The sequence below is a fragment of the Panonychus citri genome, unplaced genomic scaffold (genome assembly GCF_014898815.1).
Source record: "Panonychus citri isolate SS breed McGregor unplaced genomic scaffold, ASM1489881v1 Contig00092, whole genome shotgun sequence".
In the NCBI taxonomy this organism is placed as follows: Eukaryota; Metazoa; Arthropoda; class Arachnida; order Trombidiformes; family Tetranychidae; genus Panonychus; species Panonychus citri.
The window spans coordinates 711,929-726,413 of record NW_026515497.1 but is presented as its reverse complement, the minus strand read 5'-3'; the positions used below and the strand labels follow the sequence as shown (position 1 = coordinate 726,413).

The 14,485-nt window shown below is 31.5% G+C and overlaps 3 protein-coding genes and 1 long non-coding RNA gene across 8 annotated transcripts; 2 read left to right on the top strand and 2 right to left on the bottom strand.

Moving 5' to 3' along the window:
- On the top strand, window positions 1-985 carry LOC128387705 (U7 snRNA-associated Sm-like protein LSm11). Its single transcript, XM_053346955.1, has one exon. It carries the CDS (start codon window positions 125-127, stop codon window positions 869-871), a length of 747 nt encoding a protein of 248 aa, XP_053202930.1. The 5' UTR covers window positions 1-124; the 3' UTR covers window positions 872-985.
- Window positions 966-8,145, bottom strand: LOC128387691 (kinesin-like protein KIF16B). 2 transcript variants are annotated; one of them, XM_053346936.1, is made up of 3 exons: window positions 8,006-8,145; window positions 4,932-5,015; window positions 966-4,696 (listed from the first exon to the last, which is right to left on the bottom strand). In XM_053346936.1, the coding sequence occupies exons 2-3, from the start codon at window positions 4,976-4,978 to the stop codon at window positions 1,660-1,662; spliced, it is 3,084 nt and encodes a 1,027-aa protein (XP_053202911.1). In that variant the 5' UTR covers window positions 4,979-5,015; window positions 8,006-8,145; the 3' UTR covers window positions 966-1,659. The 2 variants fall into 2 exon arrangements, with proteins under 2 accessions (XP_053202911.1, XP_053202910.1); XM_053346935.1 differs by lacking the exon at window positions 8,006-8,145 and having other exon boundaries at window positions 4,932-5,442.
- LOC128387709 (uncharacterized) lies at window positions 5,505-10,589 on the top strand. 4 transcript variants are annotated; one of them, XR_008325160.1, is made up of 7 exons: window positions 5,505-5,708; window positions 5,806-5,957; window positions 6,277-6,672; window positions 6,994-7,198; window positions 7,373-7,973; window positions 8,044-8,872; window positions 9,006-10,589. It is a non-coding gene; the product is annotated as an uncharacterized LOC128387709 (long non-coding RNA). The 4 variants fall into 4 exon arrangements; XR_008325162.1 differs by lacking the exon at window positions 9,006-10,589 and having other exon boundaries at window positions 5,914-5,957; window positions 8,044-8,502; XR_008325159.1 differs by lacking the exon at window positions 9,006-10,589 and having other exon boundaries at window positions 6,277-6,355; window positions 8,044-8,502.
- Window positions 10,590-12,008: 1,419 nt separating this feature from the next.
- Window positions 12,009-14,141, bottom strand: LOC128387700 (probable phosphoserine aminotransferase). The gene is made up of 5 exons (XM_053346951.1): window positions 13,621-14,141; window positions 13,408-13,468; window positions 13,257-13,326; window positions 12,642-13,193; window positions 12,009-12,544 (listed from the first exon to the last, which is right to left on the bottom strand). The coding sequence occupies exons 1-5, from the start codon at window positions 13,681-13,683 to the stop codon at window positions 12,172-12,174; spliced, it is 1,119 nt and encodes a 372-aa protein (XP_053202926.1). The 5' UTR covers window positions 13,684-14,141; the 3' UTR covers window positions 12,009-12,171.
- Window positions 14,142-14,485: the final 344 nt, after the last annotated feature.

The following is a 14,485-nucleotide window of genomic DNA, read 5'->3' as shown; positions in this document are numbered from 1 at the left end:
CGATCGTCCAATGAAAATGTTTTGTTTTTATTTTGAAAATTAATGAAAATGAAAAAATTGTTTTGGTTAATCAGAGTTAACTTTTGTTAATTTAATTGTTCCAATTAGCTGATTATCTATTTTAATGGATGAAGGTTGTAGTTCAAAGGTTACAAGTGTCGATCATGCATTGGAATGTTTGAATCTTGAATCAGATCAATTGGATCCAAGGGCTGTTTTAATTGCCGATATAAAGACAATCAAGTTACCCGATCCAAAAGCTAAAACGTATAATCATCTTGATGAATATGAAAAGAAAAGTGGAGCAACACAATTAGGGTTAATTGTTACAGATTCTCCAATGGGTTTATCCGCTAATTCACCGGTTGCTGGTGGTCAAGGTGCTGGTTCTGTTAAAATTGGTGTGTTGCCAACAAGTGATGGTGATTATGAGAGTAGATTTAAAATAGATGTGAAAAAACGTGAAGAACAATTAAAAAAAACTCTTGTTCCAAATTTACGATTTGAAAAGCGAGATGGAAAATCAGTTTTATCTCTCATGAATTCTGATGTAACTGGACCACAATCGTTTCTATTCAAGTGTATCGGTCAACAGATTAAAGTGGTAATCAGACGGAGGAAAATTATCTTCCATCATCATCAACAAATCGCTCAACTATTTGGATCTCTGATTGCCTTTGATAAACATTACAACTTAATTTTGTCAAATGTGATTGAAAAAGTTGCTCTAATTAAATCATCTGAAGATGATTCTTCTAATTGTTCTCCTGATGATTTACCCAAAAATGTTCGAAGAAATTTGAAAACAATTTTTGTCAGAGGATCAAATGTGTTAACCGTTTCATTGGAATCATCAGAATCTGTTAATTGAAGTTTTTCAATCATTCGAATTGAAATTTTTTTCCATTTGTATTAGTAACCATTTTGAATTACCTTCAAAAGGTTAGCAATTTATTGTAAGAAAATTAATAATTTAAAAATTTAATTATGCATCAATTTTGTTTTCTTGCTAATTAGCAACAATATAAATACATATTTATATATAATATTAATGTACAATGATAGTGATAAGTTTTCTGTTGACGAAAATACATAAAAACAAATTGAGAAAATTACAAGATTAGAAAAATTTTTCGCACAAAATGTTGTCATCATAAATGACAGAATAATTTGATTTAAGTTGCACTTTGATTTCTGGTAGATTGATTGTGAACTTTTCATGATATATCGAGTTAATTGTTACTACTTTTTTCTTGCTTATTAAAAAAATGCACTGGATTTAAAGGTGATTGATTTTGTGAAACAATTTAAAAAGTTGATTCTTTTGATGTTGTCTTTTTGTTGTTATCATCCAAAGAAATGAATAGATGGTGAGAGAGAGAGAGAGAAACATAGATGGCAAAGTAATTAAAACAATTAACAAATTTCTTAGCTCTTTTACCAATGAGACAATTTCTCTCTCAATTGCTTGGAGCGGAAGAAATAGCATCTTGATCAGGTAAACAATTGATGATGAAAACAATGACAAGTGTCTAAGGGAAGATTGATTGTTGACACATCAGAACTTTTTTTTTGATCCAATGGATTATCAGATTGGGAAGGTTGCTAATTGTGATGATGCTTATGGGAGGTGATGGTTGGACTAGACTTGGGAATTGATTAATCTTCAATATCTGGAACATCATCTTTGAAGAAATTAGAAAATTGTAAAAGATGAGAAAGAGATAATTTTTTAGCTCCTTGAACTTTATAATTTAGAGGAGAATCAGGAACTCGGATGAACATTGGAATTACTTTTCGAAGATATTTTTCCAAACTTTTCCTCCTTTCTTCAGCCAGGGAAGTTGATGATTTCGTCCAGAACATTTTCCTCGGTGGGAAATAGGGTATCATTATAGACTCCCGGGTTCCATAATTTCGTTCTAGAGTAAGATGAAATTCACGAAATTGACGATATCGTCGGTGAATAGTCAATCGATGACCATTAATACAAATAACAACCATATATTCATAGTGTGAATCAAAGGCTCGCTCTATCCATTTGTAAGAAAGTATTTTGATGAATATTTGATCTTCATCTTCTTCCATTTCCTCTGCAAGCATCAAGGTGGGAGATGATGTTGTTATACGAAGATAATCATTTGCTCGCGATTCCAGTCCATCTCTCCAGGTTTTCTCACATTTTGCTTGATGATCACGAAGTCGACGTTGAACCTCTCGTTCGATAAACATGTCCAGTTCAACTTGTTTCTCCATCTCATTGAGATTGTCCTTCTCCTTTTGTATTTGACTTAACTCTTTGGTTCGTTGCATTTCAAAAAGTGACTTTTGTTCATTTAAATTTTTCTCCATGGCAACTAATCGCTCCTCAAAAGCTTTCAGTTCACTTAATTTATTAACATAGTTTTCGGTTGTTGTTGATGGTATTTCCTCTGACGATGATGATGATGAGATTATCGTTGCTGATGTATCACTAATTGTATTGTTATTACATTGACAAACGGTTGTAGATGAAGACGTTGATGATAAATTAAAAGATTCAGTATTACTTTCTGGTTGACCATCATCAACATTTGTATCATTGTTATCATTTGCTGTCTTTTTATCAGTCTCTCCATTGGTTAAACCAGTATCGCTGTAACTTAACAAAAGGTCACCTCCATTTGTTGAACATTTTGAACATTTTTCGAGTGTAACATCAACATCACCACCATTAAGACCACTTATGTTGGCGATTTCTTCCCTCATCAATTTTAATTCTGCTTCGGTTTCTGATCTTTTCTTTTCGAGTAACTCATTTTCAGTGATTAACTTTTCCAAATCTTTTCTTTTCATTTCCAATTCAAGGTCAGCTCGTTGTTGCTCTTCCAATCTACGCTGTTCGGCTCGACGATGCTCCTCTTCCAGCTCTTCAATCTCACGACGTTTCTCCTCAATATCACAAAGGTCAACTCCTCTATCGAAACATTCACCTTCGTTTACCTGGGACCATAAATTATCCCATGATTTGGCTAATTCAGTTGAATGACTCATTATTTTAGATAGATTGAGTAAAGATGAGTTGTTATCATTTCGCTCTCTTTTTAATTTATTCATGGCTCCTGGATCATTGAATCGGAACATATTATTACGACCAAGCATAATTACACATCCATGGGTAAGACGAGTTGGTTCATCAATTTGTACAGCGTTCATAAAACACAATGAATTGTTTATCGGAGTAATCGTTGCAACACCATCGATAAGATCGATGTAGCAGTGTTCATCTTCTATGTCAAAACCTTGTAAATTAATATCTTGTTTGGTTAATCCATATTCGGTTCCAATTAATGTTCGACCCTCTTTCAATTGGTATAAAGTCATACCCGAGCTTAATAAACCGTCATTAATTGATAGTAGGTGAGGTAAATCAGAATCTAAAATTATACCAAGTCCAGCTTTACGAAGTCCAAGAGATTTTTGTTCTTTCAATATTCTTTGTGTCTCTTTCCATTTTTCAGTCCATTCTTCAGTTAACATTTTCACTTTAGCCTCATTTTCGTGAACTTTTTCAATAAATGTTGGATGATCGCCAAGTAATAATTTTAATTTCTCAATTTCAGCTCGTAAGTCACGTATAAGCTTGGTATTAGTGTCTTCATTGATTGTTGGTTTGTTGATAATATTTTTGGCTCGATTAGCATAATGTAAAGTTGATAAAGTCTCACTATAATTACAATCAGCTGGTGATATGGTGGCTATCATTACAGTCTTTGAATTACCTCCAAGACTGTCCTTTAAAAGCCATGTAAGAACCGAATCTCGATAAGGGATAAAAACATGACGTGGAGTTGAGGTTGTTGGTGGATTAAGATTTTGTTGACTTGATTCGGCCAATGCTTTGATTACTGATCCAACAGTTACCAAACTTTTGTTAATGTGACCACCTTCCTTAAGCCTTTGTCCACTAGCACCAGTGGCCATGGCTCTCTCACTACCAGCTAAATCGACTAGATTTATTTTACTCAATGTTTCCCTTGGTGTTTTACCAGCAAAAGTTGCTTGAGAAAAGGCGATGGTAAAAATGGCATGAGATCGACTACTGGTATCATTCATTCCGGTTGCTGCTGTTGTACGACGAGCATTACCTCGGGCCATTAGCTCTTCAACGTCACGAAAATCGGTAACCAAATGTTTCGATAAATCTTGTACATATGGACCAAGCTTTGGATGTTCACGAACTTTTAAACTGGCCTCTCCTTTACCCAGTAAATCTTTGACTTTTTCATTATAAATTTCCAGATAACTGACCTCAGTTCGATAAGAACTTTCTTTGTTACACTCCATTTTCATTCGAACGAATAAATTTTTACAAATTCGAGGGATTAATCCTTCATTTCCAGGAGAACCGATCATGGTGAAAGTTTTACCCGATCCAGTTTGACCATAGGCGAAAATACAAGCATTATAACCTTCGAAAGCATCTTCAACCACTGGGCGACCCAAGTCTTCATAAACTTGCTCTTGTGAAGAAAAATCTTTATCACTTTCATCAAATGACCAATACGAATGGTCAAAAGTAAACTCTTTTCGTGACCCATCAAATACCGTTGGACTTGCAGTTGTATCCAATAAATCAGGTCGAGGATTAGGGTTAACAATAGCAGTTTTTTTACCCTCCATTCTTATGATACAAGAACTACCCATGTCAATTTCCCTAAGAGATAGAAAGTAAGAGATAATTGGCAGAAAAATTAAAAATAGTGTTTAAAGAGAAACGCATGAGAAGACTTTCTTTCAACATAATCGTTGAAAGAAATCATAGTAAATTTCAGTAGAATTTTTTTTAGAACAATAAGGAAGTTAAATCTAATGATAGAAATGGCAAAATTACACTGATAGAAAGAGATAAAAAATGAAATCAAAAGAATAAGCGAAAAAATCAAACTTACCTATTATTGAAAGGTCTCACCCTGACAGCAACTTTAACGGAGGCCATTTTTGTTTAACTTTGTTCAATTTTCGTCACCAGTAACCTTAAGGTATAAAAGCAAGTAAATATTAACATGAAGAGAGAAAATGAGATGAGAAATTATTTACAAAAACGGATATTCTTCTGTTAACAAGATGTATAACTTTAAATCGAGAGTAACAACACAAAGACAAAGGAAAAATTGAAGAGAAAAGAACATAAAATGTAAAAAGAGAAGAAAAAATTGACCATTTGACTTGACAGTTGTAATTTTCAATTTTCTTTTTTGCGACTTGTGTTACTAAGGCACAATCGATGAAGATGATGATTGAGATGATGAAAATAGTGACAAGTGATTAAAGTAAAGTAAATTAAGAATCATTAAGGTAGCAACAATAATCATAATTAAAAGAAGTAAAAAACAATAAGAGAAAATGAAAAATCCAGAATTCAACATTGCTCTTGATGAAGTTTCCATTAGAATGAAAATCCAACCGATGAAAGCGAAAGAGAAACAAAAAGAAAGAGAAAAGAAAGAAAAACACTAACCCCATCTAGCGAATAAAAATCGCAACTAGAACAACAAACGAATAGAAAATTTTTGTTCTTCGAAAGTTCCAATTGAAAGGTTAACATAATTTGATTAACTGATCACAATTTATTTTTTTCTAAATCATTTTCGTAAATTGGATTTAAATCATTCATCAGATTATATGGTTAAAGTGAAATGAGGAGAACAGGTAATCAGATTAAAAAGGTTCGTATGATTAAATCTATTTGGTGTTTTTATCGGTTTTATTTTTTTTTCTTCTTGATAAAAGTGACCTGAAATTAGCGTTTATTTTTCTCTATAGATTATTCATATTAACCTTAATTTACATTTTCATTATCCTCATTTATAATTGGACTTCCATTTTTAATCAACTTGATGGTTAATTGGTAAAAATTTGCTTTCAAAAAAGTGTCAACGGTTTTTGCTTGGTCACTTGTTGATGTCTTTGTTTTGGTGAGTAAACATATTTGTTTGTCTTTTTGTTTTTCCTATAATCTTGATTGTAATCATTGATTTGATTAATTACTATCTAATTATTGTAACTATACATGTTCATTAGGGATTATTAGTATGATTAATGTAACTCTGTTTGATATAATCTAATTGTAGGAGTGGAACAAAAAGAGAATAAGAAAAAGATGTTGATTCTTTGTTTACTTTTTTTCTCTCTTTGATTTTGTTTAGATTTGATTTTTTTTTTCTTCGCTTCTTTTTCATTCAATGGTTTGTTAATTTTTATTTGTTCCTATGTTTATTTACCATTTTGATTCAGATAATTTATATAAATTGTGGACCACTAATCGTGTTATCTGGTTGATTTATCTTTCCGGTTTCCTGGTTTACTTTTCAAGGTGTTTACATTTTCATCGTTACAATTTATCTAAATTTTAAAAGGCTCAATGATAACGTTTTCCTCTAGTGTCAACATTGGTTGTTAAACTTTAACTTTAACAATTAATCACTAATCTACCAATTGTATTGCACTTAATTGTTGCTGTTGTTGTTTTTTCTACACTAATTTACCAATACGATAATGATTAGATTAATGAGATGAATCATCCAAGAGGATGGAAGCCTTAATCTTACAAGTAAACCTTAAATCTACACCCAGCAAATTTTTTAAGGCAAATTACATTTTCAATCTTGTTTGATTGTTTGTAATTTAGAGGTAATTTTCTTTGAGTAATATCTTGTAATTCAACTGTATTGTTGATTGTCACGTTGTTCACATTATACTACTCATTAGTTAATTGTCTATCAATATATTCAATAAGATATCATCTTATTGTCATGATTAAGCAAATCAATCATCGTTTTTAAAAAAAGTGAAATATTAATCCACACGTTCAACCAGAATTAACTTTGTTTGTATCAATTTACCTTCTCTCCCTCGATTTATGTTTCCATCTTTAATTGACTAATCAACTGATTCTGATATACACAATTTACTAATTATGTTGATATTTTCTCTTGTTTTTTACTCTTTTAGATGACAATTGACTAAGTCGTAACTCTAATCCCTCTGACCCATAAAAAAACGCAACCAAAGACGTTGAAAGATAATGAAGCTGACAAATTGATTAAACAGCTGATTAAGATGATGATGATGTTAATTAATCACATTTCCATTGCTATTTTAACTGAATACCGTTAGATAAATATAATGGTTTCTAATGATAAACCGGTATGAAAAGGTAACTATTTATTTCAAGTTAAATAATACACCAAGAGTTATAAGGTTAATTGGATAGTTAATTTGCTCTTAGCAATTTACAACTGATCAAGAATATAAACTAATCAAATGTTATTTCATTTTCTCATTAATTTTTTCTTCTTCATTCACAACAAAACGCTGGTATTATTATAAGAATCGAGATGATAACTTATTTGGATTATACTTGATGATGGATTGATTAACTTACCTTCATCATCATCAACTTCATCTTTTTGTTATCACTTAAATTGATTAAGATGACAAAAATAACTATTACAATAAGTTAATTTGATTCAGACTTTCAGATGTACATTAATATATAAATATTATCTGTTTCCTCTGTGGAAATCAAGGTGACAACCATGAGGAGATGATGAAAAATTAGTTGAACACTATTACGATTGTATGTTGATTACTCTTTCGTTGATTGTTTTGGCTACAATCAAATTAATCACCTTGGATTTAACAATTACCTGTTGTCATTTCTTTACTCTTTCTTCAATCAACATTATTATCAAATTAACCAACCTGTTTTTCAATTCAACAGTAATTTCAAGATGATTGTCAACCGTTTCATTGATAATACAACAAATTAGGTTAAATGACGAGCTGATTATCAAATCTCATCTTTATCACGTTATTGTTGAAATAACCTTTTTTAAAGTACTCAAATCACTGTGGTAATAACAATGGTGACAATTAGCCATCAATCATTTAATTAACATGAAAAAAACGATGACAATCAAAACAAAAAGGTTAAAGAAGTAAAAATTAGTCGTCCACTTACAATTAAATTTGATTTCTGTTCGTCTTTCCTTATTACAGGTAACAATTAACTTCTGTTGAGATGATAACAATTAACCAGCTACAAATCCAGTTGTTAAATGTCCCATGGATAAATGGATGAAATTAAGTCACAATAAATATCCGATAATTGGTGAAAATTCACAAGGAGGAAAATTGTTGTAACAATTTAGGAAAAGCACAATTCAATTGGTTAATTTGAAAACAAATAACATGAAGAAGTTAAAAAGTGACAACAATTAGTTGAATTATTTCATCAATTGTTTTTCAATTGTCTCTCTTCTCATCATCATCACCATGTTGTTTCATTCTTAATATTCATCAATAACAACATCAAATTGAAACGCCAACAACAATCTTCATCATCATAATCATTATCATCTTCAACTTGAAACACGTTCAACAACAACTATCAGCACCTTAAACCATCAATTGAATGACACATTAAGCCAACTCACAACAACAGTGTTTCTGAATAAACTGTTTCACCAGCGATTCCAATAGACACACTTATTTACCTGTATTTTTCCTCCTCATTACTACCCCTTCTCTCTCATAAACACTTTTCTCTCTCACTCTTCATCTCTCATCCCCTCCTACGTTTCTTTCTCACCTTTATTTACCTCTTTCCATTTCTCTCTCTCTCTCTCTCTCTCTCTCTCTCTCTCTCCAATTTCAATTTGACAAACGAATGAAAATCAAATAACAAACAATCAAAACCGATTGCCAGGAAATTCGAGCATCGAGGTCACCAATTAAATCACAATCGAATCAATTATTTCTCTTTCTCTTTCCAGCATTTTCTTCAAACTTACGAAATAATTTGTCTCTTTCTTTCGATTTCTTACCTGTAACTTATATATTTTTCTCTTTTTCCTTCATTTTTTTTGTTTTTCTTTCTCCATTTTTTCACCTTAAGTCTCTTTCTCTTGAGAAACTTATCTCTCTCTCTCTCTCTCTCTCTCTCTTTCTTTCTCTTTCAGATCTTTATCATTTCTATCGAGTCCAACAATTATCATCATCAAAAAGATAAAGTTAACTCTCATCATCAACTGATTTGAACATCAACATCATGAGTATAATCAAAGCATCAACAATATCGTCACGCAAAGATGATCGACTAAATTACATACTCTTGCTTAAAGGGTATTTAATCGACCTTTTCTCTCTCTCTCTCTCTCATCATCATCATCATCACCATCAACTTTATCTCCATCATTTTCCTAAAAAAGTCCCAAAAAAAGGTTAGTTTGGAAAAAGAGATAAATTCAAATGTGAATGGATTGGGCGACATTAAAATTGTCTCTTGATCATATTCATTAATTAAAAGCAACTATTCATAATCAAATCATTAGTAAACATCCGAACGATTAAATATTATTCATAATATAATATTAATTGTCACTAATCTAAATGATAATGGTGATGATAAAAATATCTCCCTATGTGTGTAAACGCCTTTGACTTTAATTGTCGTCATTTTCATGTTGATATAATCTAATTCCTTTTAATTGAATATTTTCATCATTAAATGGATTCTATTTATCTGATCATTAAGAATCTTAATCACCTTCGATATTAATCAACCAACGAAAATAATTTAATCATCTTCAGGTTAGTTAACCAACAATAGTTCAATATAACAATCATCAGCTACTTGTGACCAATCAACAAATCACCATAAACCACTAACATACTTTAACAATTAACTAATTGAAAATTTCCCTCTCACTCTTATTATCAATCTATTTTAAGATTAATGATTAACAATTTGATTCAATTTACTTGTTAGCAACACTTTTTAATTCACTTTAATCATAAACTGATCAACAACTGAAAATAAATCACTATTCCCTTAACTAATATAAATTGTTATTTGTATTGCTTGAATTGTTCAAGGCCAACAATTAACAGAGTAACTTTGATTTACTTTCACTTCAAGAGTGTTGATGAAATTTAATTTTCTATCATGTTTCTCATTGTTAATTGTAATGTAAATCATTGTTTGATGATTAGACCGGGGAACTGAATCAACAATCAGCACAGTTTATGCAACGAAAGTAATAATGAAACAAAAAGAGGAACCAGTCTAATTGTGATCGTTATAAATTTGATTACTATTATTATCAAATGTATCGACAGATTAAATCAAGAATTTTAAGTTTTTTGTCTAATCAAAACTACTCATTCATGTGATTTAATGAAATATGACCTGAGTACTTCGGGTAATTATGTTTATTATCAACATCGATTAAACAATAAATGGCATCACCGAAAGGCGCATCTAAGATTTGAGCTAAGGTTTCAGCGATCATCATACCAACAAAAATTTCGCATTAAATTGAGCTTTAAAATTTGAATCTTTGGCCCTGTTAACCAGAGCCCATGATAACGTATAACCAACACGAGGCATTGAGAACATGAAGAAGTGGCATTTGATAGAGACGAAGAAGTCTTGACTCGACAACGTCGTAAATGGAAGTGGCTTAATTAATTCGGAAATTAGAAAAACTTATTCATCTAAGATCAATGTTCCAACAGTATTTGGGGGTTAAAGGATGAACGTCGATTGCTACGTGAGCTCTCCTCTCGATTATCTACTGGAATAGGTGTGCCGTTCACTCGACTTTCCATTTACGGTAAGGCCAACCTGAATATCTATTATCACTACTTCCAGAAGATAATGTCAGCAGCATTGGTTCGAGGCCAATAGGTCAGTTCAGGTTATTTGAATTACTTTCATTATCAATCTTACGATTTGCACAAGAAAATTTCCATCGTTTTCGCCACTAGAACCACGGAAAAGAGGACTTAACTACTAGGTTACTCAAGCTCTCATGTTTCCACGACTGGACTCAAAAGTATTTGATCAACGGGATATGGACTAGAATCAGATTCGCAGGGAGAGTTGGACGCTGAGGCTTGAGTGGAAAAACATTCAACATGGTTAATGTTTCTCGTAATTGAAGGTCTCAATCTTGAAAGGAACAAATCAGCTCCCATCTTGGTTCTCCGGTCGAGTTCCAACTTCCCCTTGAAATCATATCGACGAATTTTCAATGAAAATCACACAAACAATGAAAAATAGAAATTTATTGGTCGGGAGACAGAATTCAAAGGAAATCGAAAGTGATCGGAATAACAGTAAATCTTTCAACCAATGGAGAGAATCAAAGATTATCATTTCCTATGTGACGATCACAGAATCAATTAATTAACGCGATGTGAGAGATGCAGAGAAAATGAAATGAAAGAATAAACAAAAAGTTCTTTTCTCCATTTACAATGGAACTTTGGATATTCCAAAGTCTTTTCTCTAAATTCAAAATTCGATTCATTCGAATTTTCTTTTTCTTCTTGTCACTAAACTGGATTTTTAAAAAAAACGAAGTTCAGACAATTGAATTAAAGTTCATTTTAATTGATTTCTAGCTAAAGAGAAATTAAAAGTTTGAATGAAAAGCGAAAAAGTTTCCAAAAAAAATGATCTCTTGTTGTTTCACTTTCTTGATTTGATTTAGTTTCTTTTTCGCGATTTATCAACAATTTACTCTTTTTTTGCTCTCCAATCATTAGAATTGATTGTTAATTTTGGTGATACTGATTAAGATCAGTATCGATCATTCAACTGATCTCAATTAAATCAACAATTACAAAACGTCATCGATTGAATAATTGATTGTCAACAGTTGATCATAATTTTCAGTTTTTGGCTTCATTGGTTATTAATGTGATTAGATTTTTTTGTTTGATTGTTGTCTCTTTTTTTTCTCATTGCAGCTCTTTAAAGTTAAATTGTGGCAATTTAAGTGACTCAGGATGATTGTTAAGTGAAAGGTTAATATTGATGAAGAAGATACTTAATCAATTGAATTGACTTTGTATTGACATGACGATGTGACCTAAACTCTTTAATCCAGTTGAATGAGAGAAGAGAAAAAAATGTTTACCAACAATTAGCGGTTGATTAAATATACATAAAGCTGTCATTGTAATAAATCATTTAATTGTTATTGTGTTAACTTGATTTTTGTGTTTTGTTTGTTGGCTAACTCATTATAAAGTTGGCAGGATTAGTGTTAGAATTAATTAATAGATTCTCTCAATTGTCTCGTTAATTGTTAGTGGTTTCAATGAAACAATCTTTTTTTATAATGGATTAGCTTTCATAAATTGCTCCATAAATTGTACCAATGTTTTGGTATCTTCAATGGAGATGGCATTGAAAATCGAAGCTCGTATCCCACCAACCGATCGATGGCCTTTAAGTTGGATCATTCCGGCCGATATCGCTTCTTTGAGAAATTTGGCTTCCAGGTCGGAATTACCTGTTGGTCCACCAACTCTAAAAGGGATGGTAACTCGACTTCGACAGTTAACATCGATTGGTGAATGATAATAACCATTAGAATTTTCGATTGTATCGTAAATCATTTTCGATTTAACTTTACTATTTTCCTCCATAGCAGCAAGTCCACCCTCTTTTTTGATCCATTTCAAGTAAAGGTTTGTCATGTAGATACTACAAAATAGATGAGGAAAAAAAAAGATTTACAATCAGAAATTGATATTGTAACAATTGATCAATGATTTAAAAATGTAAAACGATATATACTAACGCGAAACAAGGTGGAGTGTTGTAAAGTGAATTGTTATCGAACATCGGTTTGTAATCATAGGTAACTGGAGTAATTGGTTGTGATTTACCAATTAAATCTTTACGAACTATGACAACCGTTAATCCACCGATTCCAATGTTTTTCTGAGCTGCAGCAAAGATTAAACCGTATTTCGAGACATCAACAGCTCGAGTCATGAAATTAGATGACATATCGGCGACAAGAGGAATGTTTTCTGGCACACTTTTAGGTAATTCGTGCCATTCAATTCCATGAATGGTTTCATTGGCACAATAGTAAACGTACTTGGCATCCGGTGATATATTCCAGGTAGATGAATCTGGAATTGAGGTGAAAACTTTGGTTGGTTGATTGGCTTGTTTCACTTTACCATATTTTGCAGCTTCTTCAAACGCCTTTTTTGACCAGGAACCAGTGACAAGATAATCGGCAGATTCATTGGGATTAGATAATAAATTCATGGCGATTGCTGAGAATTGACCAGTTCCACCTCCTTGAAAGAAGAGAATCGCATGAGTGTCTGGCACTGACCTTAAAGGTTAATCAAAGAAAATTAATTCAATTGTAAACCAATAGAAGAAAACAAATACTTACAATAATTCCCTTAAATCATTTTCCGCCTCAGTGATTATCTTACTAAATTGAGCCGATCTATGGCTAAGCTCTGAAAGAAAGAAAAGAGATTAACAGATTAATCTTGGTTACAATTAGAATGACAATTGACGAAAGATTAACGTTTACTTACCCATAACACTACATCCTGATCCTTCATAATTAAGTAATTCACTTGCAGCTTTTACCAAAATCTAAAAACCGAAAGAAAAGAGACACAGAAAGAAAAAGGGTTAAAAAGAATAGAACAAAAAAATTCTCCAAAGAGAAAATCAAATGCATCATAGCAACAATAGAAAAGAACAAATTTTATTCTCTTTTCAGAGACAATTTATTAATCACTAACCTCTTCAGGTAATCTTGAAGGTCCAGCGGAGAAGTTAATACATCGGCCATATTGATTAACCATATTGAAACAATTAGAATTGATTGTTGAAAAATCAAAAGAGTTAATAAGAGAAGGGAAAAAGAGAAGCGAGAAAACCAAACTGAAACGTGTTTTTAACTCTATGAGTTAATTATCAAGGTTAATTATACGAATTTTTCAAGCAAATAACCTTGAACAGAGACTGGATGATGACGAGGATGATGACGAAGATGATGATGAGGAGAAAATGATGAAAATGATGATGTAAAGGATGAAAAAAGTACCAACTAAAAATATCAAAACAACAGAGAGTTAACTTGATAGGATTAGAAAATAAAATCTCTCAACATGAATAACAAACTCTTTTGATTATTTAATTATCACAATTTGATTTCCAATCCTTCAACAAGTTGATAGTAACAAAATAGAAAATGGAAATTAGTAACTAAATCAATTAATCACTGAGAGAATCAAGAAAAAGTCAGTTCGTTTTTATATCGACTTATGTGTTTACAGAAATGAGATGAGGGAAAATCTCATAAGAAAAAAACTGAGAATCATTTTCGGAATCAAAGAAAATCAATCTAACTGATTATCTTGATTATCTAATGATAATCAAGAAATTGTTTGATTAAATATGATTGACATTGTATTGGTTATGATAATCAATAGATTAATGACTATTTTAGTTGATTCATCTTCATGATTTACTTGGTGTAGGTAAGATAAACAATCAATTTGATTGCTGATTGTTCATCACAATTGATTATATTGATTTAGTGATTGGTAACAGTTGATTGTTGGAAAATTAATTCTATCCAATAAACAGTTACAATTTATCAGT

Coding starts and splice junctions, on each gene's coding strand:
- LOC128387705 (XM_053346955.1), top strand. CDS start 125: ATGGATGAAGGTTGTAGTTCAAAGGTTACAAGTGTCGATCATGCATTG.
- LOC128387691 (XM_053346936.1), bottom strand. CDS start 4,978: ATGGCCTCCGTTAAAGTTGCTGTCAGGGTGAGACCTTTCAATAATAG. Junction 4,697..4,931: donor GTGAGACCTTTCAATAATAG/GTAAGTTTGATT, acceptor TCTATCTCTTAG/GGAAATTGACATGGGTAGTT.
- LOC128387700 (XM_053346951.1), bottom strand. CDS start 13,683: ATGGTTAATCAATATGGCCGATGTATTAACTTCTCCGCTGGACCTTCA. Junction 13,469..13,620: donor CTTCAAGATTACCTGAAGAG/GTTAGTGATTAA, acceptor TTCGGTTTTTAG/ATTTTGGTAAAAGCTGCAAG. Junction 13,194..13,256: donor AATGATTTAAGGGAATTATT/GTAAGTATTTGT, acceptor TTAACCTTTAAG/GTCAGTGCCAGACACTCATG.